This window comes from Anoplopoma fimbria, chromosome 21, assembly GCF_027596085.1.
Source record: "Anoplopoma fimbria isolate UVic2021 breed Golden Eagle Sablefish chromosome 21, Afim_UVic_2022, whole genome shotgun sequence".
In the NCBI taxonomy this organism is placed as follows: domain Eukaryota; kingdom Metazoa; phylum Chordata; class Actinopteri; order Perciformes; family Anoplopomatidae; genus Anoplopoma; species Anoplopoma fimbria.
Genome location: NC_072469.1, coordinates 19,983,573 through 20,011,263, shown reverse-complemented (window position 1 = coordinate 20,011,263; position 27,691 = coordinate 19,983,573). Strand labels below are relative to the sequence as shown.

The 27,691-nt window shown below is 40.4% G+C and overlaps 3 protein-coding genes across 3 annotated transcripts; 2 read left to right on the top strand and 1 right to left on the bottom strand.

Annotated features, from left to right (window-relative positions):
- Nucleotides 1-196: 196 nt before the first annotated feature.
- LOC129110493 (E3 ubiquitin-protein ligase MARCHF6-like) lies at nt 197-14,297 on the top strand. Its single transcript, XM_054622577.1, is given in 26 exon segments — nt 197-596; nt 1,358-1,457; nt 3,738-3,811; nt 4,054-4,197; nt 4,686-4,758; nt 4,917-5,085; nt 5,420-5,570; nt 5,573-5,608; nt 6,602-6,663; nt 6,803-6,835; nt 6,936-6,987; nt 7,171-7,229; nt 7,330-7,410; nt 7,581-7,649; nt 8,001-8,075; nt 9,327-9,461; nt 9,943-10,163; nt 10,488-10,625; nt 10,739-10,961; nt 11,340-11,409; nt 11,658-11,839; nt 12,171-12,305; nt 12,502-12,591; nt 12,971-13,103; nt 13,482-13,617; nt 13,716-14,297. Coding segments are annotated over 26 exon segments (2,748 nt in total). The 5' UTR covers nt 197-577; the 3' UTR covers nt 13,804-14,297.
- Nucleotides 14,298-14,406: 109 nt separating this feature from the next.
- LOC129110893 (arylamine N-acetyltransferase, pineal gland isozyme NAT-10-like) lies at nt 14,407-15,519 on the bottom strand. The gene has a single exon (XM_054623155.1). It carries the CDS (start codon nt 15,326-15,328, stop codon nt 14,465-14,467), a length of 864 nt encoding a protein of 287 aa, XP_054479130.1. The 5' UTR covers nt 15,329-15,519; the 3' UTR covers nt 14,407-14,464.
- A 1,295-nt stretch (nt 15,520-16,814) lies between these two features.
- LOC129110514 (palmitoyltransferase ZDHHC20-B-like) lies at nt 16,815-25,541 on the top strand. The gene is made up of 13 exons (XM_054622596.1): nt 16,815-16,938; nt 18,354-18,380; nt 18,749-18,843; nt 18,943-19,063; nt 19,154-19,223; nt 19,366-19,398; nt 19,778-19,898; nt 20,697-20,829; nt 21,096-21,222; nt 21,525-21,617; nt 21,750-21,862; nt 21,961-22,008; nt 22,163-25,541. The coding sequence occupies exons 1-12, from the start codon at nt 16,821-16,823 to the stop codon at nt 22,002-22,004; spliced, it is 1,095 nt and encodes a 364-aa protein (XP_054478571.1). The 5' UTR covers nt 16,815-16,820; the 3' UTR covers nt 22,005-22,008; nt 22,163-25,541.
- The last annotated feature ends 2,150 nt before the right edge of the window (nt 25,542-27,691 follow it).

The following is a 27,691-nucleotide window of genomic DNA, read 5'->3' as shown; positions in this document are numbered from 1 at the left end:
TGACACCCAGTTTCAAGAAACATTACACAGTAAAAGCTAAGAAATTGAGAACACTTTATCCAGTGTAAACACAATAAAGAAATGTACACGTTAGCTGTGTTTAGAATCACTTCCGGTATTTGGATAGGAACGCCCACCGGTAACCACGTGATGGTTGTTATGGACGTTTCCCTTGCCGTAAAGCTTGAGCCGCTGTGGCAAAAACAGAACTATTGTGACAGGAGCTAGCAGTGACGTTAGCGCATGCGTTAGCCATTTTAGCTAGCCGTTTGTCTCCCAGGTTTTAAACTGACACTTCAGCCACACGGAGGATGTAATGTTTATAGTGTTACGTAACCATTCAGAAAGAAACCCGTTTGTTTAGCGGCGAAAAGGCAGATTGTGAGGGGACAACACGGAGAAAAGCACTGTGGAAACAGGCTGTGGAGGGGGGAACCATTTTATGAATCTCAATGCATCCGACACATAAGGATACACACGTCTTGCTAGCTTAACTCAGCTGGCTGAACGGTAGTGTCTGTGTCGTGGATGGGTCCGCAGAACAAGACAATCGCGGAAGAAACGGTGACCGATCGTCATGGATACCGCCGAAGAAGGTAAGCGACGGTCGTAAAGGCGACCTGCTGCCGAGCTGGCCTGCTAGTGGATAACTTAGCATAGCATCGCTCAGTAGCCTGGCAATGTGACGCTCATGATGGGTTGATTCAGGAAGACGGGAGATTAGTGCTAAAAGTTATTTTTGGTGTGCAGCCGAACTCTATAAGAGAGAGAGAGAGAGAGAGAGAGAGAGACATAGCTGGACGGTACTGCTGACGTCATCAGACTGCTGATGAATTGGCCACATGGATAAGACATTGTTACTCACTTAGTAAACGCTATTTTGCATCCCCATTGGAATGTATATTCTAAAAGGGAGTTGTCTGTTGTCTGTTGTATATAGTATGTGTATTTATTGTCTGTGTAGTTGTATAGTATGTGTATTTATTGTCTGTGTAGTTGTATAGTATGTGTATTTATTGTCTGTGTAGTTGTATATTTATTGTCTGTGTAGTTGTATAGTATGTCTATTTATTGTGTAGTTGTATAGTATGTGTATTTATTGTCTGTGTAGTTGTATAGTATGTGTATTTATTGTCTGTGTAGTTGTATAGTATGTGTATTTATTGTCTGTGTCTGTGTAGTTGAGCTGCTGCAACACTCGAATTTCCCCCATGGGGATCAATAAAGGAATATAATAATAATTAACACACCTACTCTCTATCTGCACGTTTGTTTTGCTTGGCTTTGGAGATGGGCATCATGTTGACTCACATTGTTATGTGTGTGTGTTTGTTTGTGTGTGTGTGTGTGTGTGCAGCGGATATTTGCCGTGTGTGCCGCTCCGAGGGGACCCCAGACAAACCATTGTACCACCCATGTGTCTGCACTGGCAGTATCAAGTTTATCCACCAGGAATGGTAAGTGTGTTTGACTCCTCAGCTGTCATTTTGGTAACCTCCACTTCTCCCCCCACCAGGAAAAACCTTCTCATTACATTACATTACATTACATTACAGTCATTTAGCAGACGCTTTTATCCAAAGCGACTTACAGGAAGTGTATTCAACATAGGTATTCAAGAGAACTACTAGTCACCAGAAGTCATAAGTGCATCTCCTTTCTTAAACAAGCATCTTAAAGCATAAGCCAGAGCAAAAGTATAGTGCAGAAGCAAATTACTACGAAAACAATAATTGCAACAGACTAATACGAATATAATAAGTGCTACAAACTACTACGAATAGGATAAGTGCAGTAAACAAATACGAATTCAATAAGTGCTACGAGGAAGGCTCAGGGTAGTACTTCTTTATCAGGTAGTACTTCTTTATCTTTTTCTCCTATTATTAAACACTGTTGTGCACCAAAAATATCATCAACACTATTGTGAGTTTAGGCTAACTTTGGACACTGTGATAACTTGTTGCAACTTCTTCTTGTATTAGTGTCCCTGTGAAGGTTGACGTAGAGATAGCCCGTAGAACTGATTGTGCCAGTTTTGTTATTGTTTGGTGTTGCATGCATGTGTTAGAATTTGTTGTTTCTAAAAGAAGTAGAAGTATAATGTTTATCATACTTACATTGTTCCATGGTTGTACTTGTACATTTCCTGACTCATACATAAGCGTAATGTCCGAAAGTAACCCAGCCAAGAGAATACTTTTTCTCCCAAAGTGTCTTTCATCTAGGTTATTTTTAATCTCATAGTCTAAGGAAAAACCAAGGATTTGTATATGCTTACATCATATTAGGAACTACCCAGTGTAGTGCTTTGTTATCCACTTCAGGGTGACTTGTTGCTTAAGTTTTGCCCTATGATTATTCCCACTACGGTTGCTTGATAGCGAATGTAATTGAAGAATCAAGAAAGGATGCAAAACAGGTTCATCACCTGACGCATCCAGGTTGCATCGTGTCCCTGATTTACTGTGTGTAGTATAGGCAAAGTGAAAACAACACCAGCCCCTGTTGGGATTTTGGAGACTGTCCTGTGTGCATTCATCTGTCCTGTGTGTGAGCATCACTGGTCACAAGAGGGTCAGCTGCATAGAAATCCACAGGCATAAGCAAAGGCCAGGCCTAGATTGTTCTGTGGCAATTGTTGAATCTCAGTTTGTATCCATAATAGTTCACGTCCAGCCCCCCAAAAAAGTTCACAGTTACAGTCTGTTGTGTCCTGATTGTGCAGTTGTGCTAAGTGTTTTCAGGATACAGCTAACGTTAGCTATGTTTATTCTATTTCCTTGTGTTTCCCACTAATTAAAAATCCTATGGTTAGTTCTAAACCAGAACCCAGCTGTTGTGGACCTATAACGCTGATCTCAGTACAACTTTTCTGAACAACACATTGAAAGGAATTAATGTGATCTATTTTTCTGGCGAAACCTAGTTTTAATTTATCAACGGGGGCAGAGAAAACCTTGAATTGAAATATATATATATATATATTTATATTTATATAACCCTGTGCTGTGTATGTCTAATGACACAGGTCTTACCCTAAATGATGTCATGTGTGTTGGAATCATCTTTTATAATGACCCTTACATAACCAAGTTGTTAATCCCAGAGTCTTGCCCGTGTCACAACGAGCTGCAATGGTATTATTATTATGGGTAGTTCTCACAGCCTGTGCCTGTTGGGTCCAGAGATCCTGGAGAGGTCAGGACAGCTGAGCATGCGTCTTCATCACATATCCTTGTGTCGTCTTAGCAGTTGTAGGAAAGATTATGTGAGGTCACCGCTATCGACCTTTGTGTTTGTCAAACAATGTTAACATCCCAGACAGTGGTTTAAATCTTAATCACAGGAGATTTTTTTTTTTTGTAGTGTCAGTCTGTAGCCGGATCTTGTTAAGGCCTTGTGAATAGCGACCATTTGGGATAGTAAAAATGTCCAAATCTTGCACCAATAAAATCTATTGAAATCAGAACTTTTGAAACTACAAATGTGACCGTGCACACTTGTCATCTGATATTAAAAAAACTTGTTAAGTATTCATAGGTGGTTGTTTTACTTGATATATGCTTTGTAGTAGGTCTCTATTCCTGTTGATGTGAAATATGTTTCCCACTATCTTTTCCTAAAGTCACACATGCAAAACTATGTACTAAAAACATGGAAATTATCAAGCAGAACAGGTTTTTTACGTTGTTGAATTGTGTTCTACATTTGACTGTCTCAATGTTGCTTCACAGTTTGGTCCAGTGGCTGAAGCACAGCAGGAAGGAGTACTGTGAATTATGCAAGCACAGATTTGCGTTCACACCAAGTAAGTCCTTGTGGCATTGATGGATCATCCACTTTAATACATTAAACAGCCTCGAGTTTCCTAAACAAGCCTTACAGATGAGGCCATATGGTTCTTTTTTTCCTATCAGTCCATTTTACATGTGATCATTCCGTTACTGAAATTCAATTTTAAAAACAATTTAAAATAATATTTTAGAGCATTATGAAAAATAAAGATTATTTAAATGTCTCTGGTTCATTCTCTCCCTCCTTCCACCTCAGTCTACTCTCCAGACATGCCCTCACGTCTGCCCATCCAGGACATCTGTGCCGGCCTGCTGACCAGTGTGGGCACGGCCATCCGCTACTGGTTCCATTACACACTGGTGGCTTTCGCATGGCTCGGGGTGGTTCCTCTCACTGCATGTACGTAATACACACTCAAATGCAGAGATAAACAAAATGTGTACTCAAGGCCAAAGTGATCTCCTTAATACTGGATTACACCTTTCATACAGCTCTTGTCAGTTGTTTTTTGTAGTTTTACTATCGTAAACATGTAATTTACCTTTTTCTTTTTTTCATAAATGTATTCTTCAAAGCAATGTGGTATTAAAGGTTAACTGATGTATAGGTGATCGGTTTGGTTCATTGGTTTAAAAGTAGATGTTCATTATATTGTGTGAAGTGACCATGACATAAGCTTCACATATTAGCTATTTTTCATGGTTTAACAGGATCAAGAGAATTACAGCTTGAGTACCATTACCTAACAGGCAATGCTTTGCATGTTCCAAGATATGTAAATCCGTCTAAGTTCTCAATGTAAAAAAAAAAATGCTAGATCTAGTTAATACTCACATATTGTGTTCACAAAAAATGACACTCATTCATTTATCTGGTTTCCGGCTCAGGTCGCATCTACAAGTGTCTGTTTACCGGCTCTGTGAGCTCACTTTTGACACTGCCGCTGGACATGCTCTCTACGTGAGTGATGATACCAGCATTCTCCTACTACACACTAATAAAGCTATAGCTAGGCTCCTTTACCTGTTTATTCTCTTCATATTCATATTTACGTATTAAAGGTCCAGTTCAGTTTTTTTTGTATGTTTACAAAAGTGTTAATCTTTGTGCGTCTGCAGAGAGAACCTGCTTGCAGATTGTCTACAGGGCTGCTTCGTGGTCACCTGCACACTGTGTGCATTCATCAGCCTGGTGTGGCTCAGAGAACAGATAGTCCACGGTGGCGCTCCTCAGTGGTTAGAGCAGCACCAGCCGCCACCACCTAATGCAGCCGGACAAGCCAATGAGGTACTTTATTTGACTGATTATTCTGATTGCCTATGAGGCCAAGTCAGTCATGTCAAACATGGGAGGAGAACCAATAAAAGGAATTATTGTTCATGACATGTTAGTCAGTTCTTTAAGCCAAACATTAAACATCAAGTGAAGAATTAAGTTATTGATAGTGCGCAAAGAGAGTTTGTCTTATATTACTATGTGCGTAATTTAGATACTATACCATTCCATAATCCATACATCTACTTGGCAGTATATTTCCCCAACATACATATTTTGCATACACACAAAATCACCCTTACTGTCATCTCCCTATGTCAAAAACATGCATCTTTTTCCCCCTTAGGCACAAGCTGCAGGCCAGGGAGCAGCTGATGAGCCCCCTGCAGCCCAGCCAGCCCCAGCTGATCCACCAGCCCAGAATGAAGCAGAGCCTGAGCCCCCCGATGTCCCCCCAGACCAAGGTGATGACCCAGAGCTGGAAGAAGAGGAGGAGCAGCAGCCGAAGATGCTGACCCCAACAACGGAGCACAAGGTGAGAAAATGAATCACAATCAGAGTTTCCGGTTAAATCTTTTTTCTAGCAGTTGTAGTTGTAATTTTGGTCAGTATTGAAGAGTTGTTAGGCTGTATAAAGAGTTTTCTTCACTACATAAATAGCATTCATTTTTAGACGCGTATTAGCACAAACAAACAATGATTATGTTCAAGAATGGCACACTTTCTGTCTGTCCATCACATCTCACATTATGTTCTTCCTGTTAAGATTTTATAGAGATATGCTAGAATGCATTACCTTATTAAATTACATTGCTTAACATCATAAAACAATGAGAAAGTGGTGCAGTTCATGCATTAATGAGAAAGAGCAGAACATCATGAAAAAGTCTCCAGTAAAGCCCCCCAAAAAAAAGACTGTTGTTGAAGCAACAGGAAATTACAGGGTTTATGGAAATGCACTGCTGAACGTTAGAACAAACGGTAGCACTGCCATGCTGAAGCGTACAATTCATTTCAGAATGATATAATGATGTGTCAAAATGCTACCCCCAGCACTCATAACCCACTTATTTGTTTTATTTCGCCGTGGTTAATGGACTGATTTTGCAGCAGGCTAGGCAAAAGGGGTTGGTAATGAATAGTGATTGTATTATACATTATTCTAGCTGTGGGGTGTCATCACAGCTAAATTAATGCAGAGGAAATAATAGGTTGTTTTGCAAACAAATTGCCCCCAGAACAGCGTTAATAATGGAATCCTAACGGCGTTCTTGAGTTTTATTTTTCTGTGTTGCTGCTAAAAGCCAACCCATAATGATTTGACCAAACAAACTTAATGACAGGGTTGTCCTGTCGCCAGATGGTGCACTATAATGCTGTGGCCATATCTGACAAGCAGGATGATGCATATGGAACTTATTTTGACAATGATATGGAATTAAATGTTTATGTAGATACTTTTTAAGATGCTGATAGTTGTGAATGTCCTGCTCTTCATTGTATCTAAAGTGAATATGTTTTTGTATAGATGACATGAATTGGAATGCTTTGGAGTGGGACAGAGCGGCGGAGGAGCTCACCTGGGAAAGGGTAACTCTACATGACATGACTGATCCCCCCCCCCCCATCCCTAGAACACAATTTGCAAAACTCAATCATCATCAAAGTTTTTGTTTAGTTGTGTTATACATCATGAAGCTTTTCATATATTTTCATTTCACCTTTTCAGATGCTTGGCCTGGATGGTTCACTGGTATTTTTGGTAAGTTTTTTTATACCTGTAATTGTCAGTTTTGTTTGTGACAGTCTTGTATGATGAACTTTTAAGTGAAAAATTGTACTTGGACTCTTTTGTCTTGTAGGAGCATGTTTTTTGGGTGGTGTCTCTTAACACACTCTTCATCCTGGTCTTTGGTGAGTACTACAGACTAAAACAAAGATTTATAAACACACATTAAGGTTTATTTTCATAAAGCTAACATCAAACCGAATATGACATATTATTAAATTATAGCAATCTTGCAGGTTGGTTGCATTTGTTCTTTCCTAGTTTATATGCCACAATGGAAAAATGTCTTCTCTCTTTTCCTCTTTCAGCATTTTGTCCCTACCACATTGGCCACTTCTCTGTTGTGGGTCTTGGCTTTGAGGAATATGTAAGAAACTGCTTTCATCAACTTGCAGCATTATTATGCAATATCGTGTCTCTTGAATTTGTGATTAATTGCTTGTCAACAACTTTGTACTGGTCTTCAGGTCCAAGCCTCTCACTTTGAGGGCTTAATCACAACCATTGTGGGCTACATACTGCTGGCGATGACGCTCATCCTCTGTCATGTATCCTTCCGTTTAACAACATCAGTGTCCTGGTCTTTACTGAAATGTAAAACACCTGAGGCAAACAGAATTCCATTACAGGGACAGACAATGCATGGGGGAATTTATTCTGTTGGGGTCCGTGCGGATGCAAATGTGTGAGCAATGTTGATCCTTAATGGCTGCGTCAGGGACTGGCTGCACTGGTCAGGTTCCAGCGATCCCGACGTCTGCTGGGAGTCTGCTACATCGTTGTCAAGGTAACGCCTCTAAGTGCTGTCTGCTTTGTGTAACCCATGTCTGCATTGTCCTTGGTGAAAATATAGACTGAAGTATTTACTTACAGAGGTTTACTACCTGAACACAACACTGAATCTGAGTTTTTTTGCGAGCACAAACAGAAACTAAACAATAGCATTCACTTGATACAGAATGATAAAAATCATCAGAATTAATAGTAACATTTGAGGCGGCCTTGTCCATTTAATAGTGCCTTAAACTAAGTGAGATGTCAAGTGATTGTATATCACCTTTTATAGAGATTTTAAGTTTTTAATGTATACACATATGTTGTAAAGTGATACTGAGACACATTTCTGCTTCCATCACAGGTCTCTCTGCTGGTTGTTGTGGAGATTGGTGTTTTTCCACTCATCTGTGGATGGTGGCTTGATATCTGCTCTTTAGTAAGTCTCTCTTTCACTGTTTTACTGTTAAATTATGTCGTTCTTGTTTTGGGAAGCCCCCTTACGCTTGCTTATATTATTTAGTAAACTGCTGTTATGGTAAGACTTGGTAACATGGTCATAGTTATTCTGTCTGTATACATAATATTTCAGTTATTGTGGATTCTTTACTGTTTTTATTGCTTATTTGCTTATTTATAATATGTTTTTTTTTTTTTACTATGTCTCTTGTTTGCACTATACCCTATGCTGCTGTAAATCCTGTAAATTTCCCCGCTGCGGGACTAATAAAGGATTATCTTATTTTATCTTATCTTATAGGAAGGTTAATTGTATTTCTCATCCTTAACAGATAGTCACAGATACAGTACCATATTTTATAGTCGCACATGCTTTTCTGAAATGATATCTATGTTCTAATTGTCAGCTAAAGCTAGGCTCAATTTCTAAATTCACTTTCCCATCCCTTTGAAATTTCAGTGAATTCTTCCATGTTGTTTTAACACAATTAGCTAAAATGAGACTGGTATTCTCCACACTGGAGAGGTGTCTGTCAAACAGCCATCGACAGACACAAGACAGAGACCAAAACAGATGATGTTGCTCACACAGCTCATACATTTATTAACACAGAAAAACAGAAAACACACCATGGCTTGGACAGTTCAAGAGAGTCACATGTGCCTCTTTGTTGTGGCTCTAACTCTTGTTGTCTACAAGTATCTCTCTGTGTCAGCAAGTTTTCACTCTCTGATGTTAAGTGGCACAGTCCCAAGTCCCTTCCACCTCCTGTGGCCACCTAAGCTTTCCCACCTATGCTACACTTTGTAAGCCAGTGGGTACGTTTTTATTAAAAGCCAGTCCAGAGCCAATGGACATGCCCAGAACAGCTGGAGCAGCTTACACAGCACAAGAGAACCACATCCTTCTTTCTCTGTAGTTGGTCACCTGTGAAAAGAATTTGGCCTGAAAATGAACTGTGTTGAATGAACTGTGAACAAAGCCAGTATAGATAATGGGATTAACCTTTAAACAGCTGTTCTGCATGTACTCTCAGAAACAAATTGAGCTTTGTCTAATAACAAGCATATGGCATGTGAAAATGTTATTTATAGCACATTCTTTTATCTTCTAGGCAACTGTGCTTTGATTTATCAAAGACAAGTGATTTAGAATGCGTCATCTTTGAACAAACGCTGAAATTTGAATCAGTGTTAATGCTTTATTTATTCATCAATTTACTTCCTGCAGGAGATGTTCGATGCCTCCCTGAAAGACAGAGAGTTGAGTTTTAAATCAGCCCCTGGTACCACCATGTTCCTGCACTGGCTTGTGGGAATGGTCTATGTCTTCTACTTTGCTTCTTTCATCCTTCTCCTGAGAGAGGTAAGATCCTGATGAAAGTACCGTTTGCTTTTTTTAAATGTAGATTCTTTCCTCAGTTAGTTTACTGTAGGTTATTTTTATGCATCCCCGCTGGAGACAGCTGTGATCAGCGGTATTATGTTTTTGGATTGTCCGTCAGTCTGTATGTCCATCCAATTCTGGGTGACGTGACATCTTAAGAAAGCCTGGAAATTTCTTCCAACTTTGGCACAAACGTCCAAATCGACTAGATGTTGAACTGATTTGATTTTGATGATCAGAGCTCACTGTGACTCACAAAATACATTTCTGGCCATAATGTCTCGAGAATGTATTTGACAATTTTACACAAATGTCTAATAGGATAAAATGTTGAAGTGACTCAATTTTGGACAGACAACAGACACTGCAACTTTGGCGTAGGGACACAACCCCAAGGCGGTTATTAGCATTTTTATTCTAAAAGATCTAACGCTAACTCTTATTGTATTGTGTTCACTAGGTGCTGAGGCCGGGAGTGCTGTGGTTTCTGAGAAACCTCAACGACCCAGATTTTAACCCGGTGCAGGAAATGATCCACCTGCCCATCTACAGACACCTGCGGCGGTTCATCCTTTCCGTGGTTGTGTTTGGCTCTATCGTGCTGCTGATGCTGTGGCTGCCCATCCGGCTGATCAAACTACTGCTGCCGACCTTCCTCCCATACAACGTCATGCTCTACAGGTAACCAGCAGGCATAACAAAGTAATACGTAACTTAGCGATAAACCGTGGGAAAGCCGCTCCCTTGTCTCTCTGAAATGGTGTGTGTTACCACTTCCTCCTGAGGCCAGATAGCCACTACATCTAACTGTACATCTTGAACAAAAGAGGAAATATCCAACGCATTGCCAACTTGAAAGACTGAGAAAAACAGTTGCAGTCACCTATCTATTTGAGTTAATGCTGAGAACAGATGTCTTGAGCACATCAGCTGTTCTATGTTACCATGTGGTTCGTGCCCTGGCACCTGTTTAAACCCTGACCCCGTCCACCTCTTTCCCCTCAGTGACGCTCCGGTCAGCGAGCTGTCTTTGGAGCTATTATTACTTCAGGTTGTGCTGCCAGCTCTGTTGGAGCAGGGACACACTCGCCAGTGGCTCAAAGGCCTGGTCAGGGCCTGGACAGTGAGTGCTGGATATCTATTGTAAGTCCACAAGTTTGAATACACTTCTACATATTTCATTATACATTCTAAATTTTCCCAGACTTTTATCAGATTGGCTGTCTATAACCAAACGCACCTTTTTACCTCCACAGAGACCTCCACTCCTACCTCCTCGGGGAGCAGGAGGACAATGACGGGAACCAACCTGTGAACAACAACAACAACAACAACCCTCCTCCTGGTCACCATAACAACAATAACAACCCTGCCCCTGCTGTTGGCGAGGGGCTGCACGCCGCCCATCAGGCCATTCTGCAGCAAGGGGGACCAGTTGGGTTCCAGCCCTACCACAGACCCCTTCGCTTTCCATTCAGGGTGAGAAGGTCCCGTGGTTTTTAACGTTTATCGATGCAGTTTCTGGATCGGTTTCCTGGAGTTACATGTTGTATAACTGTTGTTTTTAAACATAGTTTCTGTAGTTTTTTTGATTGACTTCACACAAATAAAGAACTGTGCCAATGCCATAGGCTCGCTGACTGTACATCTTAGGTTATACAACTCCCAGTTGTTACACTCGTCCTCCTTCATGTTAAAGGCCTTTATCTGATGATTGTACTACATATTCCAGTTGTAGTTTATAAAATACAGCATTGACAACTTTATACATTGAAAACCAAAAATAGAGAAGCATTTCCAAAGCTATGTTACTTCATTACATTCACTTGTGTTCTAAAACTGTTCTATTTTCTCTAGATTGTGTTGCTGATAGCATTCATGTGCATGACTCTGCTGGTGGCCAGTCTGCTGTGCTTAACCCTACCAGGTAAGATGTGGTGGCATGAACAACAACCAGCAATTTATTTTCTACTCTCAGACCCACACCCAAACCATAATTAAAGGGTGAATCTATATATATATATATATGTGTGTGTCTGTGATGTTAAAGCAGTTCTTTTTTTTTAGTTCAAGCTCAACTAGTAATTCACTTCTATGTAGACCAGACCTGAGGATCACTCTAGAGTTGGAACGTTTAACTGAAGTCATGTTTGTTTTGTCACGTGTGTTTTCCAGTGTTCACCGGGCGCTGGCTGATGTCCTTCTGGACAGGGAGCTCCAAAATCCACGAGCTGTACACGGCAGCGTGCGGCCTCTATGTCTGCTGGCTGTCTATCCGCGGGATCACTGTGCTGCTGGCCTGGATGCCCCAGGGACGCACCGTTATTGCACGCAAAGTCCAGGAGTGGACACTCATGGTGGGTATCTGTGGGCAGCCTCCATTGTTGGCGAACATCAAAACTGGGCAGCAGAGTGCTATTGTAATTAGTTGTTCCCTTTTCCAGCTTTCAAATTGTCTAGAGTTGGACCTTAACACTGTGTTTTTGTTAAATGGTTGGTTGCTTGTTACAAGATCAGTGGGCCGACATCCAATATGTGCCAGAACATGCATAATAGAAATATCCCAACCTTGTCATTAACTCTGCCAGTGCTGCAGTAGTTCTGTCCCATGAAGGAGGAAATGTGGCACCATCAAAGTGGAACAACACTTGACTGTGTTCATTGTATATCCTTGCTTTGTTTGTGCAGATTCTGAAGACCCTGGTTGTAGCTCTGCTGGTCGCTGGAGTCATCCCTCTGCTACTGGGCCTGCTGTTTGAACTGGTCATTGTGGCCCCACTCAGGGTCCCCCTGGACCAAACACCCCTTTTCTACCCTTGGCAGGTATGACTCTTGGTCTGTGTTGTCTGTGTTTGTCTTTCTCCACCTCTCTCTACAGATACTTCCTTTTAGTGGTCATTGGTGTGTAGGTATTGTGTTGTAATTGTTCCTTTGTTTTCCCATTTGTGTTTTTAAAAAATTGTCACGTATTTCCCAGTTCTCACACCCATGTTCATCCCTTGCTTTCTGTTATCTACAGGACTGGGCTCTTGGAGTGCTCCATGCCAAAATCATCGCTGCCATCACTCTGATGGGCCCTCAGTGGTGGCTGAAGACCGTTATTGAGCAGGTGGGTTTGAGATGGACATTACGACTTTGACGAACAAGTATCTACTACTCTAAATGAGAAATAGATTTTAAATAAGATAAAAAAACAAATGCAGGATTTGCTTTTACACTACAGTTGAATTTGTATGCGGTACATAAACAGAGCAGCAGGGTAGTTGAGTGGTTAGTCTTTAATTCAGCTGGAGAACCTGAGTTAAAGCTCCCATGTCACTATGAATTCACTCTGCTCCGGTGGCCTTGAGCCAGGTAGTGGATCCATACTACATCTAAAGGTGCTGTTTTTGTAGCTGACTCACTCTTTTCTGCTTAAAGAGAGGGATATTGGAATAACATGTCATTTGCTGTAAAGTAGAATTACTGTAAACTTTTTTTCCCCTCAGGTTTATGCAAACGGCATTCGCAACATCGATCTCCAGTTCATCATCGGTAAGCTGGCAGCTCCGGTCATCTCAGTCCTGCTGCTGTCCTTGTGCGTGCCATACGTGATCGCCGCTGGAGTGGTGCCTGCTGTTGGTGAGTGTCTGAGTATGTGTGTACATGGAAATCAGTTAGAGAGTTATTAGTTTAAATTTGTGTTTTTCACCTTCTCAGTTCAAGGATTTTGACCCCAATAAGAGACAAATATCATCTCCTGTGCTGAGTAATGCACAACACTTATGAAAGGAGAGGAATAAAGCGCTGGCCTTGTTCACTTAAATCCACTTAAAGCTCTGACAGTTTCCATCAGATTAATCCTGTGAATGTGCTATGAGTTATGAAGTAACATCAAATTGTAGAGGTTTCTCCAAGATACTTTGTTCCTTCTCATCTCCAGATGACTGTTGCAGTGACTACAGTGCTAATGGGAAGTTCACTGAAACAATTCCTAACTGAAGTGCATTACTTTTGCAGTAGTTACCCCAGAGATGGAGATTCTAATGCAGAGGAGAATCTACCCGTTCCTCTTGATGGTGGTCTCGCTCATCGGCATCCTGTCTTTCCAGATCCGACAGTTTAAACGCCTTTATGAACACATCAAGAACGACAAGTAAGGATCTTTTTTATAGTAGACCTATTTGTAGAAACCAACATGTATTTTACAATTGAGAGATTATTTTTGTCCTGATTATCACTCTCTATTCACAGGTACCTGGTTGGGCAGAGGCTTGTCAACTACGAACGCAAAGCTGCAAGAGCGAGCTCAGTCCCGCCCCCAAACCCCGTCGCAGAGTAGATTTTTTTTGTGTCACACGTTGCCACACCTTTTTTGCACCAGTTACCCTGCAAACATCCTGTCTACTCATTACCCCCACCCCTTTTTTGATTTTCAACTCAGTCCTTGGACAGTAATCCTTTTTGAATCTCCTGTGGATCGTGATGGATTTCATGGATGTCGTTCAATTTCTTGGAATTCCCCTGTCATGCCCATCAAAGGCGAGATGGGAAAATGTATTATAATCATGGGACAGCTGAGTATTCCCCCCCACACACAATCTGAGTAGGTGGGAGGATGAGGGTTAGAGGTTTGATATGAAGCTCAACATCTGTATTGTCGTTCATGCCTTGCTTTGTAAAGTGCTGCCTGATAACTGTACATGTGTAAATACTTTGAACGCAGACTTTGTCTTTGGGAAAAAAAAAAAGACGGATATGGATTAATGCAATGACCATTGTACATCTTAAAAGTGTATGTATAATTTATTAAATCAGACTGACAATTTATCTTTTTTGTTACATGTGTTGTAAAATGCTGTACATGTGGTTAATGTTTTACAAGTTTATTTGGGTGTTTTTTTTTCAAACTTGAATAAGAAATTATACAAAAATGTTGCAGTCATTTAAATGAGAATATACATTTCTCACATCATTTTGCCCTATGGAGGTGTAAAGCATTATCAATACATGACTGGCGGTGGTGTGATTGCCTCATCCTTTGGTATGAGTGGAGAATTTAGAACAATTCCAAATTTCTCTGCTAGAATACCAGGTATCTCCTCATCTTTGAGTTCCCTGGTTGTGGTTTCCAACACTCCCCCAGTTTCTTCTGATGGAAATGTGGTGCTGGTCAGTCTGCGGCCGATGTAGGTGAGCCTTCCACCTGGTTTTAAAACGGTGCACAAAGACTTGCAGAAGAAGATGGAGCAGGGGGAGCTCTGGTGGTACCAACACATCTCGTCAAAGTCCTCCAGACACCGAGGGTCAAGGGTGAACTTGTAGATCTCCGTCCAGTCTCCATCTGCCCCTTTTATCTCCTCCTGCTGCCACTCCAGAAAGTGCAACCCAGTGTCCTTCCTGATGCGGTACACTCGGTGGCCCTGCTCCTGAGGGCCACTGGTCTCCAGGGAAAGGGGGACGCTGAAGCCCGCTGAGCCGAACCCAACGTCGCACAGCCAGCGCTGCCCATCAAGGCTCACCATGAGGACCAAGTGGTCCAAAGGTGGGCCGTAGTAGCCCGTGATCATACTCCTCACCTGGCCTGAGAGCAGGGTCACGTGGAAGCCCAGTTGGGACAGCAGCCAGTAGAAGAGGCCGTTGTTCTCGCAGCAGAAACCCCCTCTGCGCTGGTTCACTATCTTCTCGTACAGGAGAGGGAGGTCCAGTTGGACTCGTCCGCCGCTGTGCGCCGTGAGGTTCTCAAACGGCACCGACATCAGGTGACCTTTGTGAACCGACCGCAGCACCTCGAGGCTGGGCTCGGCTGGGCCTGCAAACCCGATGCGCGACAAATATGTCTCCAGGTGCATCTCAACGGAAGACATTTTCAGGTTTTTTATGGATTACCTGAAAATAATACTTTCACTGTTGACCTCAACCTCTCGGTGATAGATTTACAGAGTCCACGGTTCCTGTAACAGTTGCTTCCTGGTGAACTTGAGGGAACCTATAAAGATAAGCACCGCCCTGAACTCAGGCATTGCTTCAATCAATAATACATTAATATATGTGGATATGACCCCCGTAAACAGCTTGGCGTTTTGACAAGGTACAAGGTTCAATGACTAGTTTGTTTATTATTAAAAAGCAACATTGTGAAAAAGCAAAAAAAAAAATGAAGAATTCTTTTTTTTTTTTTTTTTTTTTTGCAAAACTTTATTGACACAAATACAATAAAAATCTAAACAATAAGTACAGGTTCCAAATTAAAATCCTAGCATTTGCCATCATACATATATTATATCCAATTTATACAATAAAAAAAACATCTCCAAATTGCGTTTATAAAGTTGCAAAATACACCTAAACATTTTTTGCAGCAGCAACAAAAAAAAAAAAATTGCATAATAAATCTTATGTGGAATTCTTGTGACATAGTTGAGCCTGATTGTACATAAATAACAATTTATCCCAATCAATATATAAAATGAATCCTTTTTTTTTTGCAAAACTTTATTGACACAAATACAATAAAAATCTAAACAATAAGTACAGGTTCCAAATTACATATATTATATCCAATTTATACAATAAAAAAAACATCTCCAAATTGCGTTTATAAAGTTGCAAAATACACCTAAACATTTTTGCAGCAGCAACAAAAAAAAAAATTGCATAATAAATGTTATGTGGAATTCTTGTGACATAGTTGAGCCTGATTGTACATAAATAACAATTTATTCCAATCAATATATAAAATGAATCCTTTTTTTTTTTGCAAAACTTTATTGACACAAATACAATAAAAATCTAAACAATAAGTACAGGTTCCAAATTACATATATTATATCCAATTTATACAATAAAAAAAAACATCTCCAAATTGCGTTTATAAAGTTGCAAAATACACCTAAACAAAAACAAAAAAATTGCATAATAAATCTTATGTGGAATTCTTGTGACATAGTTGAGCCTGATTGTACATAAATAACAATTTATTCAAATCAATATATAAAATGAATCCTTTTTTTTTTTGCAAAACTTTATTGACACAAATACAATAAAAATCTAAACAATAAGTACAGGTTCCAAATTACATATATTATATCCAATTTATACAATAAAAAAAAACATCTCCAAATTGCGTTTATAAAGTTGCAAAATACACCTAAACATTTTTTACAGCAGCAACAAAAAAATAAAAAAAAAAAATTGCATAATAAATGTTATGTGGAATTCTTGTGACATAGTTGTACATAAATAACAATTTATTCAAATCAATATATAAAATGAATCCTCCCAAAACCAAAAAAAAAAATGTTCAGCCCAGTGACGTCACACGTCGACACTCCCTTTTCCCCCAGTAGAGGGAGAAAGATGGCGCCCACACACGTCCTGAGATGCTGTCAACGGGGTTTAGCATGGATACCTGTGATTTTTATCGCCCTGGTCGTCTGCTGGTCGTATTACGCCTACGTGGTGGAGCTTTGTATATGTAAGTAGCCGTCCGAAGCCGTCCGAAGCCTCTGTAAGGTGTTTAAACGCCGGTGTTTTCATTGCACACAGCTGCTGGCCAGCAGGAAGTACAGGGACTGCAGCTCAACAATGGGGTTGGCAAGCCTGTCCAAATGTAGAGAAAGCTAATTATCTATGAGGGGCTGCCTTGTTTTAATGGAGACATTTGTTTTTTTGGACATCTTTGGTCTTCTGGGTGGTGACATGAAACAGCCAAACATCTGTGTTTGGTGTTTGGCTGTTTGGCTGGCTGACCAGATGCATACTTTCCTTCTCATTAGACTAATACTGGTAATTAGGTTGGTTTAAGTGTTTGGCTCTGAGAGTTGGAAGTTTAGATGAGAGAACATGTTGAAAACATCTATAATCTGAATAACAAATTAACTGTGAGTGGTGTCATGTATAGCTTGTGTATTTCTTGAGTTCCCATATCAGGATTACATTCATCTCCACTTACATTACATTACATTACAGTCATTTAGCAGACGCTTTTATCCAAAGCGACTTACAGGAAGTGTATTCAACATAGGTATTCAAGAGAACTACTAGTCACCAGAAGTCATAAGTGCATCTCCTTTCTTAAACAAGCACTTGATAAGATTTAGTGTCAGGGTATATACATTTTATCACAGCTTTAAAACAATCACAAAGACTAGATTAATGGTAATTTTTTCCTATGGTGACTCCTTAAAATGAGGCCATATCTATTTGTTTGATCCCCACTTTGCTTAAGATGTGTCCGCCCTGTGCTCGAGAGTTATGAGCAGTGAATGATTGAATCATCTAAAGGGGTTTTTAAGTGCCTGAAGATGTGAGACAATCCAGGGTTATTACTAAGAAGGGGAAAAAAAGGAAGACATTTGACACAACTGTTTAAAGTGGAAGTTAATTTTACTCAGCAGATGGAGTTTATCAGTTTCTGATTTTCTAATGACCTTATTTATGACTAAAGGGGCTTTTTCTCTCCCATGTTAACCCAAAACTTGAAACTGAAAGCTCATGTTAGATCTCGGAAACAGTTGTCAAAACAATCTCATTATGTGACATGAATTTGTTAAAGTGCTCAGATAAATGGAAATTATAAAAAAAATAACTGGGGATAAAGGTTGTGTAATGACTGAAAGCTTCAGAACAGCCACTGAATGCAACTTTTCTAGTGTTTGTTTTAAGGGGAAGGGTGTAAAATACAAACACAATTTTGAGTTACAGAAAATAGTTTTTCTTTTCTTTCATTCTTATCCCTTTAAGCATTTTGTGACTTGTGAATGTATCTTTCTAAAGCCCACTGTCAGCATGTAAAACCACTGGTTCTAATGCTGCCATATAACCATCACTGTGTAAATGACAATGTCTTTGTATCTAACGTTTTAATTTTCTCTGTTTTTTTTTTTTCAGTCACCATCCCCAGTATAGGAGAGAAAAGTAAGTGTCTTGGTGAAATAAAAATAATGTTATTTAAACATATATGTGTGAATTAACAGAGCAGAGCCAGTTATCTCTTCATTTTAATAGTCTTTCTAATAGCTGATGAAATATGCTCTGTAGACTTAACTAAAAAAAGGCTGGCACAGAAAACATGCACTCTCAAAGTGCTGAGGTCGCTGTTCTTGAAGCAGAACAGCTCCTCATTCAGCATTCCACTCATGTTCAACAAGATGTGTTGTGTTTCCATATATACCAAGCGACAGCAGCAGTTCCTTATATCGTCTATTTAATGGTAATGCCTATGTTCGATGTCACTTAGACTGTATGCTGTTGGTTCTGACATTTTGCTTAATGCTTCCCTCCAGTTGTCTACGTGATCTTCTTCCACCTCTCTTTCATCATGTTTGTATGGTCTTACTGGAAGACCATTTTCACCAACCCTGCCAACCCCTCCAAAGAGGTACAATAACCTAATTCTCCAAAAACAAGCCCACTCTGCATCTCTATAATCCCCTGTTGACATTAAAATCTCCTTTTATTCCCTCCTCCTCCACTCCAGTTCTGCCTGCCCAAAGCTGAGAAGGAGCGTTATGAGAAGGAAGAGAGGCCGGAGACCCAGCAAGAGATCCTATGGAGAGCCGCCACCAGTCTGCCTATGTACACCCGCACAGGAGCCGGAGGTACGTCTGTGTGTCTGAAATGTGAATGTGTAGGTGAGAGTGTATTGGCGTTGTCCCATAACAAGATCCTGTTGTGTTGACATGTTGCAGCAATCCGTTATTGTGACCGCTGTCAAGTGATCAAGCCCGACCGGTGTCATCACTGCTCCGCATGTGACATGTGAGAAACCCTTATTTATTGCATGCTACCTCTGAGACTTCCTCTTGAGTCAACCAACATATTTGTCTCTTTTATCCTTTAACATCAAGCTTTTCTTGTGTTTCTCTAAATCTGTCCTCTCCGTGTATTCTGTGTGTGGCAGGTGTGTGCTGAAAATGGACCACCATTGTCCCTGGTATGTAAAACCTGCTAAACAAAGATATATATATATATATATACTGTACATATGACATCACACACTCACACATAAGTTTGATAGCTCATGCCAAGCATTATTCGCAACATGCCCATCGAGCTGTTTAATGTCAATCCCTTTACTTTTACTTTTTTGGTCGAGTTAAGGTGGCAAAACATACTGTATTAAAAGTCTTAGATTAACCATAAACAAGAAGGCAGCAGAGCTTTATACTCTGGTTTGTACCAAAGAAAGCAAACTACCGTCTTGGTGCAATCATAAGAGTCAAACTTTTTTTTAAAAGTTCAGTCTGATAAGATTTCTAACCGGAAGGAAGTGATGTCACATCTAATCTTTTTCTGCATTTGTGAATCTCCAGGGTGAACAACTGTGTCGGATTCTCCAACTACAAGTTTTTCATCCTCTTCCTGGCTTACTCGCTGGTGTACTGCTTGTTCATTGCGGCCACCGTGCTGCAGTATTTCATAAAGTTCTGGACAGTGAGTAAATGACGTGCTGAATGTGAATGGGTGATGCTGCGGAGGATGCAAGATTCCTTTTGCATGTCAGAGTCTGGGGGAGCATCCTCTGAGCTGGTTGTGCATGGTGCTGACCTCTCCTGTGCTGAGCTGTACCGCTCTTCTGTTTTTCCTCTGCACTCTCTGACCCCTCTCTCTCTGTTCCCCCCTCTGTTATCCCCAGTTCTTGCACACTGGGTCATTGTTTACTGATCCCTCTCTTCTCTGTATCCCACTCCGCTATCAGAACCATCGGTCACACCACTTATGCAAACACCTCCCCTCTTTTCCTTTTTTTTTTCTTCTGTTGCTGTTCCCTTCGATTTCCTCTCATCTCTTCCTCTTTAATTCCTTTGTTCTTTCAATTCAGGGCAGAATTTGTGCATTCACCCGCTCTCCCCCCCTTCTTTCACCTAACTTGGCCCTGACTTGCCTGCCGTTTCCTTAGCGCTCCCTCCTCTCCTACCTGACCTCTCCTGGTGTTGCTAACCAGTCTTGTTTCTGTTTGTACTAAAGCTTTGCCGGAGGAAATCGGCAGAGAACTGCCCAAAGGTAACCCAGCTATCCTCCAAAGCCTTTAGCAGTGCCTCACCGCCGTTGCCATGGTTTTTGTCGTGATGTGCGTGCAGTGATGTGGTTCACATGAGACCTTTCTTATTTCTCTATTTTTTCCTTTTTCCTTTCTCTCTCTTATTTCCTTCTTGCCATAAATACCCTTTGTGTGAACATGTCACTGATTCGTCTCTTGTTCTCTTTTTTTTCTCCCGATTCTTCCCCCAGAATGAGCTGGCAGACACTCACGCCAAATTCCATGTCTTGTTTCTCTTTTTTGTGGCGGCCATGTTCTGCATCAGTATTCTGTCCCTCTTCAGCTACCACCTGTGGCTTGTAGGGAAGAACCGGTCCACTATAGGTAACACACACACACACACACACAGTTCAAAAACACAATTATTACCCTTTTTTAAGAGGTTTTCAATTGTCTTTTAGTTTTAAATTTGTAATATTAATGTTAAATCATTTTTTTAAGGTTAAATGACAACTTCTCACTCTCACAGATTCTTGTCTTCAGTCCATTTCTTCCCCATCAAGTGGAAGTGGACCTGTTGGTTGTTTAACGGCCTCTGTATTTGTCCTCTCTGTCCATGCTTGTCTCTCCATGTTGTCCCGTCTGTGCAGAGGCGTTCAGAGCACCAGTCTTTAGGACAGGCTCTGATAAGAACGGCTTCTCTCTGGGTTTCCGGAAGAATATTGCGCAGGTCTTCGGAGACCAGAAGAAATACTGGCTGCTGCCGATCTTCACCAGGTAAAGGGGGAAAAAAAGTAGAAATAATCATAAAAGATAAAGAGGATCCTGTAGCATTTCTACTGGATTAAGTGAAGTATAGATTCTGGGGTTGAATTTTACAGCACAGTAATTTTGTAAAAAATGTATCGGGACATGTTTTTATGCTAAAGAAAAGTTTGGAAGCAGTGGATCTCCTCTTTTTAGATATCAGGTTACCTATGTTGTAAGTCCAGAGGAAATCTAATCAAACTGCAGTCTGTTGCCCTGCAGCCTGGATGCACCTAACCCTGAGTGTCTCCTGTCCTCCTTGTTTCCCAAAGTCAGGGAGACGGTCTGACGTTCCCTGCACGGCTGGTCAACGCAGCAGATGTAGAGCAGGCCACAGTGACCCTGCAGCCGGAGCCCAGTAAAAGGTGATCAATCTTGGTATAATAAAATATATATTATTTGACGTGAGGCCCTAAAAGGGATTTATGCTTTTGAGGAAGCCTTGAAAGCACAGTTAATATTGCTTTTTTCTTTTTATTTGTTGGGCATGTTTCCAGTGCTGTCGAAGTCCCTGTGAGTCCTGTCAGCGAGTCACAGAACCGCCTCCTGAGCAACGACCAGCATGCCAACAACATCGGAGACCATCAGGCTAATAACACCCTCAAATCAGGTGAGCTCGATCAGGGGTGATCATATTTCACCGTCAGAATTAACAAACTCACTTTCTGGTATCTGCCACCTTAACATATTTTCTGTTTGGCTTCGCAGCTGACAGTGAAACCATTACAATCTCCATGGAGAACGAGTCCTAACCAGGTAAATGTGAGTCAGTCGGTCTGGAGGTGTGGGTACAGCTCGACTTTTGTTGTGGGCCGATTTTTCACCAGTTTATCGCACAATTATGTACATTTTGAATGTAATCAACAGTAATGTACCTAATCCACTTTGTTTTGTTTCTTCTTCGCCACAGGACAAACTCCTCCGTCATCTAATATGATGCCTTAAGCAACGCAACATTTTAGTTTGTCACCACGGCAACAGTCTCCCAGCGCAACCCCATCCCCACAGACCCGTTCAGAGTAACTATGGAAATGCATTTTTTTATTTCGCACAGTAATGCATATATGGCATTGGCATTTTTGCATGCAGTGTCCTAAGCAAATCTCACACCCGCCATCATTGGAAATGATGTGATACAAGCTTGTTCCCTCTCACACCACAACGTACACACACACACACACACACACACACACACACACGCGCTTACACTCATACATTCAACTGTACACATATTTCCTTGTGTTGTTCAGATTAAGTTTTCTCACAAGTGGAGCATTTATTGATGATGAAAAGATTCAAGAATTCCAGAAGGAATATGAGCTACTTATGGTGTTTAATGAGAAACTTTTTAATGCCTCGAGCTTCCTGGGTGCACCAGGACTCATTTTATAGGCACAAAGCTGCAGTGAAGAGTGTGCGTCAAGCTGGAGCAGTGTGTTTGTTTTCTCTCCCGTGTTTTTTCTTTTTGTGTTTTTTTGAAAGGCAGTGCATCCTCAAGGAGATGGATCAGTTTACCTGTGTGACAGTTTTTTGTCTTTTATTTTAAATTCATAATGTTGGAGCGCATATGTGGTCTTGAACTTTTTCAGATGGATGTTTCCACCAAAACCTGGACTATCTTACAGACTCACACTCTACTGTGTGATTTCAGTGAACTGAACCAGTGCAAAACAGGGAGGACTGTAGCTGGTTTTGGATGGCGTGTTTGGATATCACAGCACAAGGTGGCGCATTTGCACTTTGTAGATTATCAATGTCCATCAAACAATGTGCTGCTTTTTCTTTTTTTTAAATCACGTCCAAAAGGCATCCCAGGTGTAACAGATGTTGGATGATCATGTGATTTACGGCGTATTGTTTGAGAGAATGTGTGTAACAGTTGAAGTGGCAGTCCTTTCTTTTAAGAACTAGCAGCAACTAAAATAATCTGCTTAAAATGTTTCTTTGTGGCAAACTTGTGTTAAATCATGCTGCTTATAAATGACCTGGGAGATGTATTTCAAACAGTGCAATGTGCAGCATCCGTCACTAAGTTTTTCTTTTAGAGTCCTATGTTAGTATGTCATGCCGCAACGTCGACAGCCTGTTTTTCTACAGCTCAGTGTTTCAGCCTTTAATAAGACACCAACACTCATTGCCAAATAAGGGCTGATCTGTCAGGAGCTCTGACCTCTGAACCTGAAGTGTTTACAACATCCTAGCTTTATCTTACACCCACTGGTCAATGTTATCATAACCAAATTCTCAAGTCGTGGCGGGGCATTATTTTATACAACATGTGTCCATCCATCCTGCCTGTAGCGGGTCATGATGTCCTTGCAATACCAGCGCTGGCCGACAGGTGGCGACACATCTCCTGTTATCTGCCCCTCCTTCAGATGGAGATAATTCTGAACTTCATCAACATGTGGCTCAGGGCTCAATTCACTTTCAGTCTAATAACGCAGGTGCAGCTTTCTTCAGAACTAAATATTAAATAACATGCAATTAAAATGCGTTATTTTCCTGTTATTACTCATCCATATCTCATTTGAAATGGAAGTGAATTGAACCCATCTGATCTGACGTGAAAGAGAGGTGTGGACTACAGCTTCTTCTCACCTCGTCTACTCTATATGTACTTGGGTGTGAGCTCAGTGTTGTGAACTTGAACTGCTAATTAAGCCTCTTGTGTCGGTGTTGAACATCTGGGAAGTGTCAGTGACTCTGAGGGTCAAGCAACATCTGTAAAGGAAGAATTTTTTATTAGATTTCATGACTTGACATGTTAATATCTGTTAAAGACAATTTTGTCAGTGTAACCAAATAACAATTGTTCAGGATTTAGTTTCGTCCTTTTCCCAAGGAATTTTGTTATTTATATGCAACTTTCCGGTTCACATCTGAGGGATGCCCGGCAAATTCCTGATGTCTATCATTGCTCATGTCTATCTGATCACATCTCTGACTTTTGCTTGAAGAGCCTCCTACTAACTAGATCCCGCCCGACTTTGGTGGTTTACAAGTTTACAGCTGTTTCTATCGTGCAGAGTGAGTTAGTGGTGTTGTACGGTGTGTTTTGTTTTTTGTTTTGGTAATCATTGTCACAGTTGTGCTGAATGTACCACAGACGGGTCATTTGATGGAATGATGGGGCATAGTTGCACATCAGCCACTAAAATAGCGCTCACTGTAGTGGCTGATGTGCAACTATGCCATCAAAACCCATGCATATACAAGAAAACAACATTTGAATAGCTGTCCACTGTAGTGACCTCTATGCATGAAAGGGTTAAAAACAGCCCCCTCTTTGTTAACGTTTTATCCTTCCAATCATGTTTTACCTTTTGAGCCAAGTATTAATTAAGTATTTGCAAACCAATGATTGGAAGACATTTGTTTATGTTTGGATCATGCTCATGGGGGCAAAGTATCAGAAAAACACTGTGATTCAATCTCAATTTAGCAGATTAAATTGCTGTCCGAGTTCATGATTCAAGCCAAGGTTATGATCCAATCATGTGTAGATCTCCTTAACCCTCACACTAAACATTTAGTTGAAGAAAAAGATAAAATATGTACGTTTTGCATCATCTGTAAGGAGCCTGGCTCGTTCCACTCATCACTTATGGCCACCGATTCTGAAACATTGGACCTGTCGTCTTGTTGTTTTACAAAATGCCTATATTCTCTCTGGGCTGTTTGGCCTTCAGACTAAAGTGTGCGTGTGTGTTTTGTAATGCTTAATTGAGTGTAATTTTGTAATATTGTCGTCTTGGAAGAAATGCTTCTGTGCAGCCATGAGATTTTTACATGTCTGTGTACATACATAACGTCTGACTAATGCCCAAAAGCATGGCGCCTAAATTGCGCAAAAATGTGTTTTTACCATGACAATGGGGATTATGGTGTTAAAACAAACATTTAGGTTTTTCACATATTGCTAGATGCGTCATGTTTTAAATTAGCTTTACTGTGGTTTGTCTAAACTTTGTAAACAAAGCCATAAAACCTGCTGTGAAACAGAGGAAGGATCTGAATTTTTTTTATTTTACTAAATAACCATTTCACATCTGTATTCACATTGCAGATGTAGCCTATCATAACTTGCTTATTGCTACACTTTTTGGTTCCTTTTTGTTACAATGTCCTATTTTACAATGTGTGTATATATATATTGATAATGTAAGAAAAAGACTACATATATATTTTTCTTGTCTGATTAATTTTACTGTTCCTATTTTGTGAATGAAGTAAATGCCTCTACACAATTACCGTGAAAATAACAATAAATGTTTTTTTAAACCTCCCGTCTAAATTTGCTCTTATGAGGTTATTAATTCAAGATACATACTTGACTACTTTAACATTGTCAAGCTCATGATGGGCAATTTTCTAAAAAATTTCAGTAAACCACAATGCAAATTTTGGGTGCAGTCTGCTAGTTGCAGCAAATGTAGCATCGACATTTCGATGTAAAAATAGGTGGACTTCCCTTTTAATAGCTAAAGTAATTGAATAAGTATGACATATTAAGTAGTTTTTTTGTCAATTCAGCTTTAATCTTTAATGTAATAAATGCGTCAAATATCAAAAAATGATGAGTTTACAGCAGCAGCTACATTGTGTACTTCAAGAAAATTAAAAAAAAGACCAGAAATTGTCCAGAGTAATTTTGTGCGTAAAGGTTACTCGGTATCTGCATCTTCGTGTGCTGAATTCTTAATGAAAAACATAACTTGATGCAAAGATGCAAATACAGCATGCGGCCTGAACAGCTAGTGTGTCTAACCTTGTGCTGTCAGAGAAAGACAGTGATTTGGATAAATAGATGCTGCCGTCTAAAATAAGTGCTGTTTGTAGAGCTCTGACTGAGATTTATGAACCCAGAGGAACCTTCCCCTTGGCTATATGTCTAACACCCAGGCCATTGACCTCTGCTGTTGACTGCTCTGCTCTTTCTCTCAAGTCCCTAATGCTTATTTCAATTTCCTCTGTAAGAGCGCCTCACAAGGCTGTTTGTAAATCATCATTTAGGCATATGGGGACAGAAGAGACCGTCAGTGCATCACATCAGGTCTGCAGATCTGTCCAGCGCACTGGCCAAGGTTATAACCGCATGACTTGGCACATACTACATAATGTAAATGCCAAGTCTGAACAAGAACAATACATAATATTAATTGTAAAAAACACGCATCAATTACTGTATTACTGTACGGCATCATACTGTTTTGTGTGATTCCATGAACACAGCCACATGCTCCCAAGGTAATGACCTCTGTGTCAGCTTTTTTAAGGGAAAGTAAACAGTGGCTTATAATAAAACAAACAAGCCTGATCTCCGCAAGGCCAAAGCAGCTGTAGTTTCACTAAAAACTTTGAATGGATTATCCATTAAAAGGAAAACACCATTAATGATTATGATACCACGAGTAGCCACAAATTGTGAGGAGATCAGAGATCAAAACTTCATGGATGACGTGACCAGGTGACAATTTGTGGAGTTGATTTCGACTTTGAGGCTGCTCTTAATAAATCTGGCCCACAGCTGCTTATGTCCAGGCACAGTGTACTGAGTTGTTCCTTTAATCATCATCAAAGGAGTTTTCCCAAAATGTGATCATCTTCCAAGTCTATCTTTTGTTTAACAAGAGAATTGTTCGAATCTTAATATAAATTGAAGCAGAATATGGATACAACTTTTGATTTTCCCATAAGTATCTTCTTCGTGAAGCTGTGTTGTGGCTGAAGTTTGCTCTGTAGATTCTTAAACATTTTGTATTCATTTCACAAACTCAGACCAGTCGGGACAAATCCGTTCTGCTGAGCTAAGGTGTGCCTTGACGCAGCCAAAACTTGCAAATACAATTTGCTCAAACTTGTTAAAATGATTCAATGGTCATATAAGGTGGGACGAAGAAGTGTAATAGATCCTTTATGCAATACTGTGTTGGGGAGTGTATAAGGTTACGCATCCTGATGTTTACCCGTTTATGTGCTCCTCAGTCTTTTAGTAATCATTCCTCAAATGTGTCTGCACATGCAACTCAAGGATAAAAAACTGTAAAACTGCAAAAACATGCCTCTAAGTTATCTTAGCATCTGGAAGCCAAGTTTGCCTGAACGGACAGGCAGATGTGATGAACAATAAAAGATGTGAGATAAACGAGGCCAGAGGTGATTTCTTTATTTTCTTTTAAATGTACTTTATTTTACAAGAAAGGTCCCATTGAGATACAATGTCCCTGAAGCCAGAAAGTCACATGGGCAAGATGGGCCGCAAACAGCCGAGGTGATGTTCAGTAAGTAAGAGAAGAAAGTTAGAGCTAGTTCTCTTGTGAGATAATGACTAAAATGCAGAAAATAGCCGATGAAATGTCCCTAGTGAAATGCACATCAGGCATCATTGCTATTGAGTATAATACTAGCTTTAATTCAGTGACTGCACCTCTATACA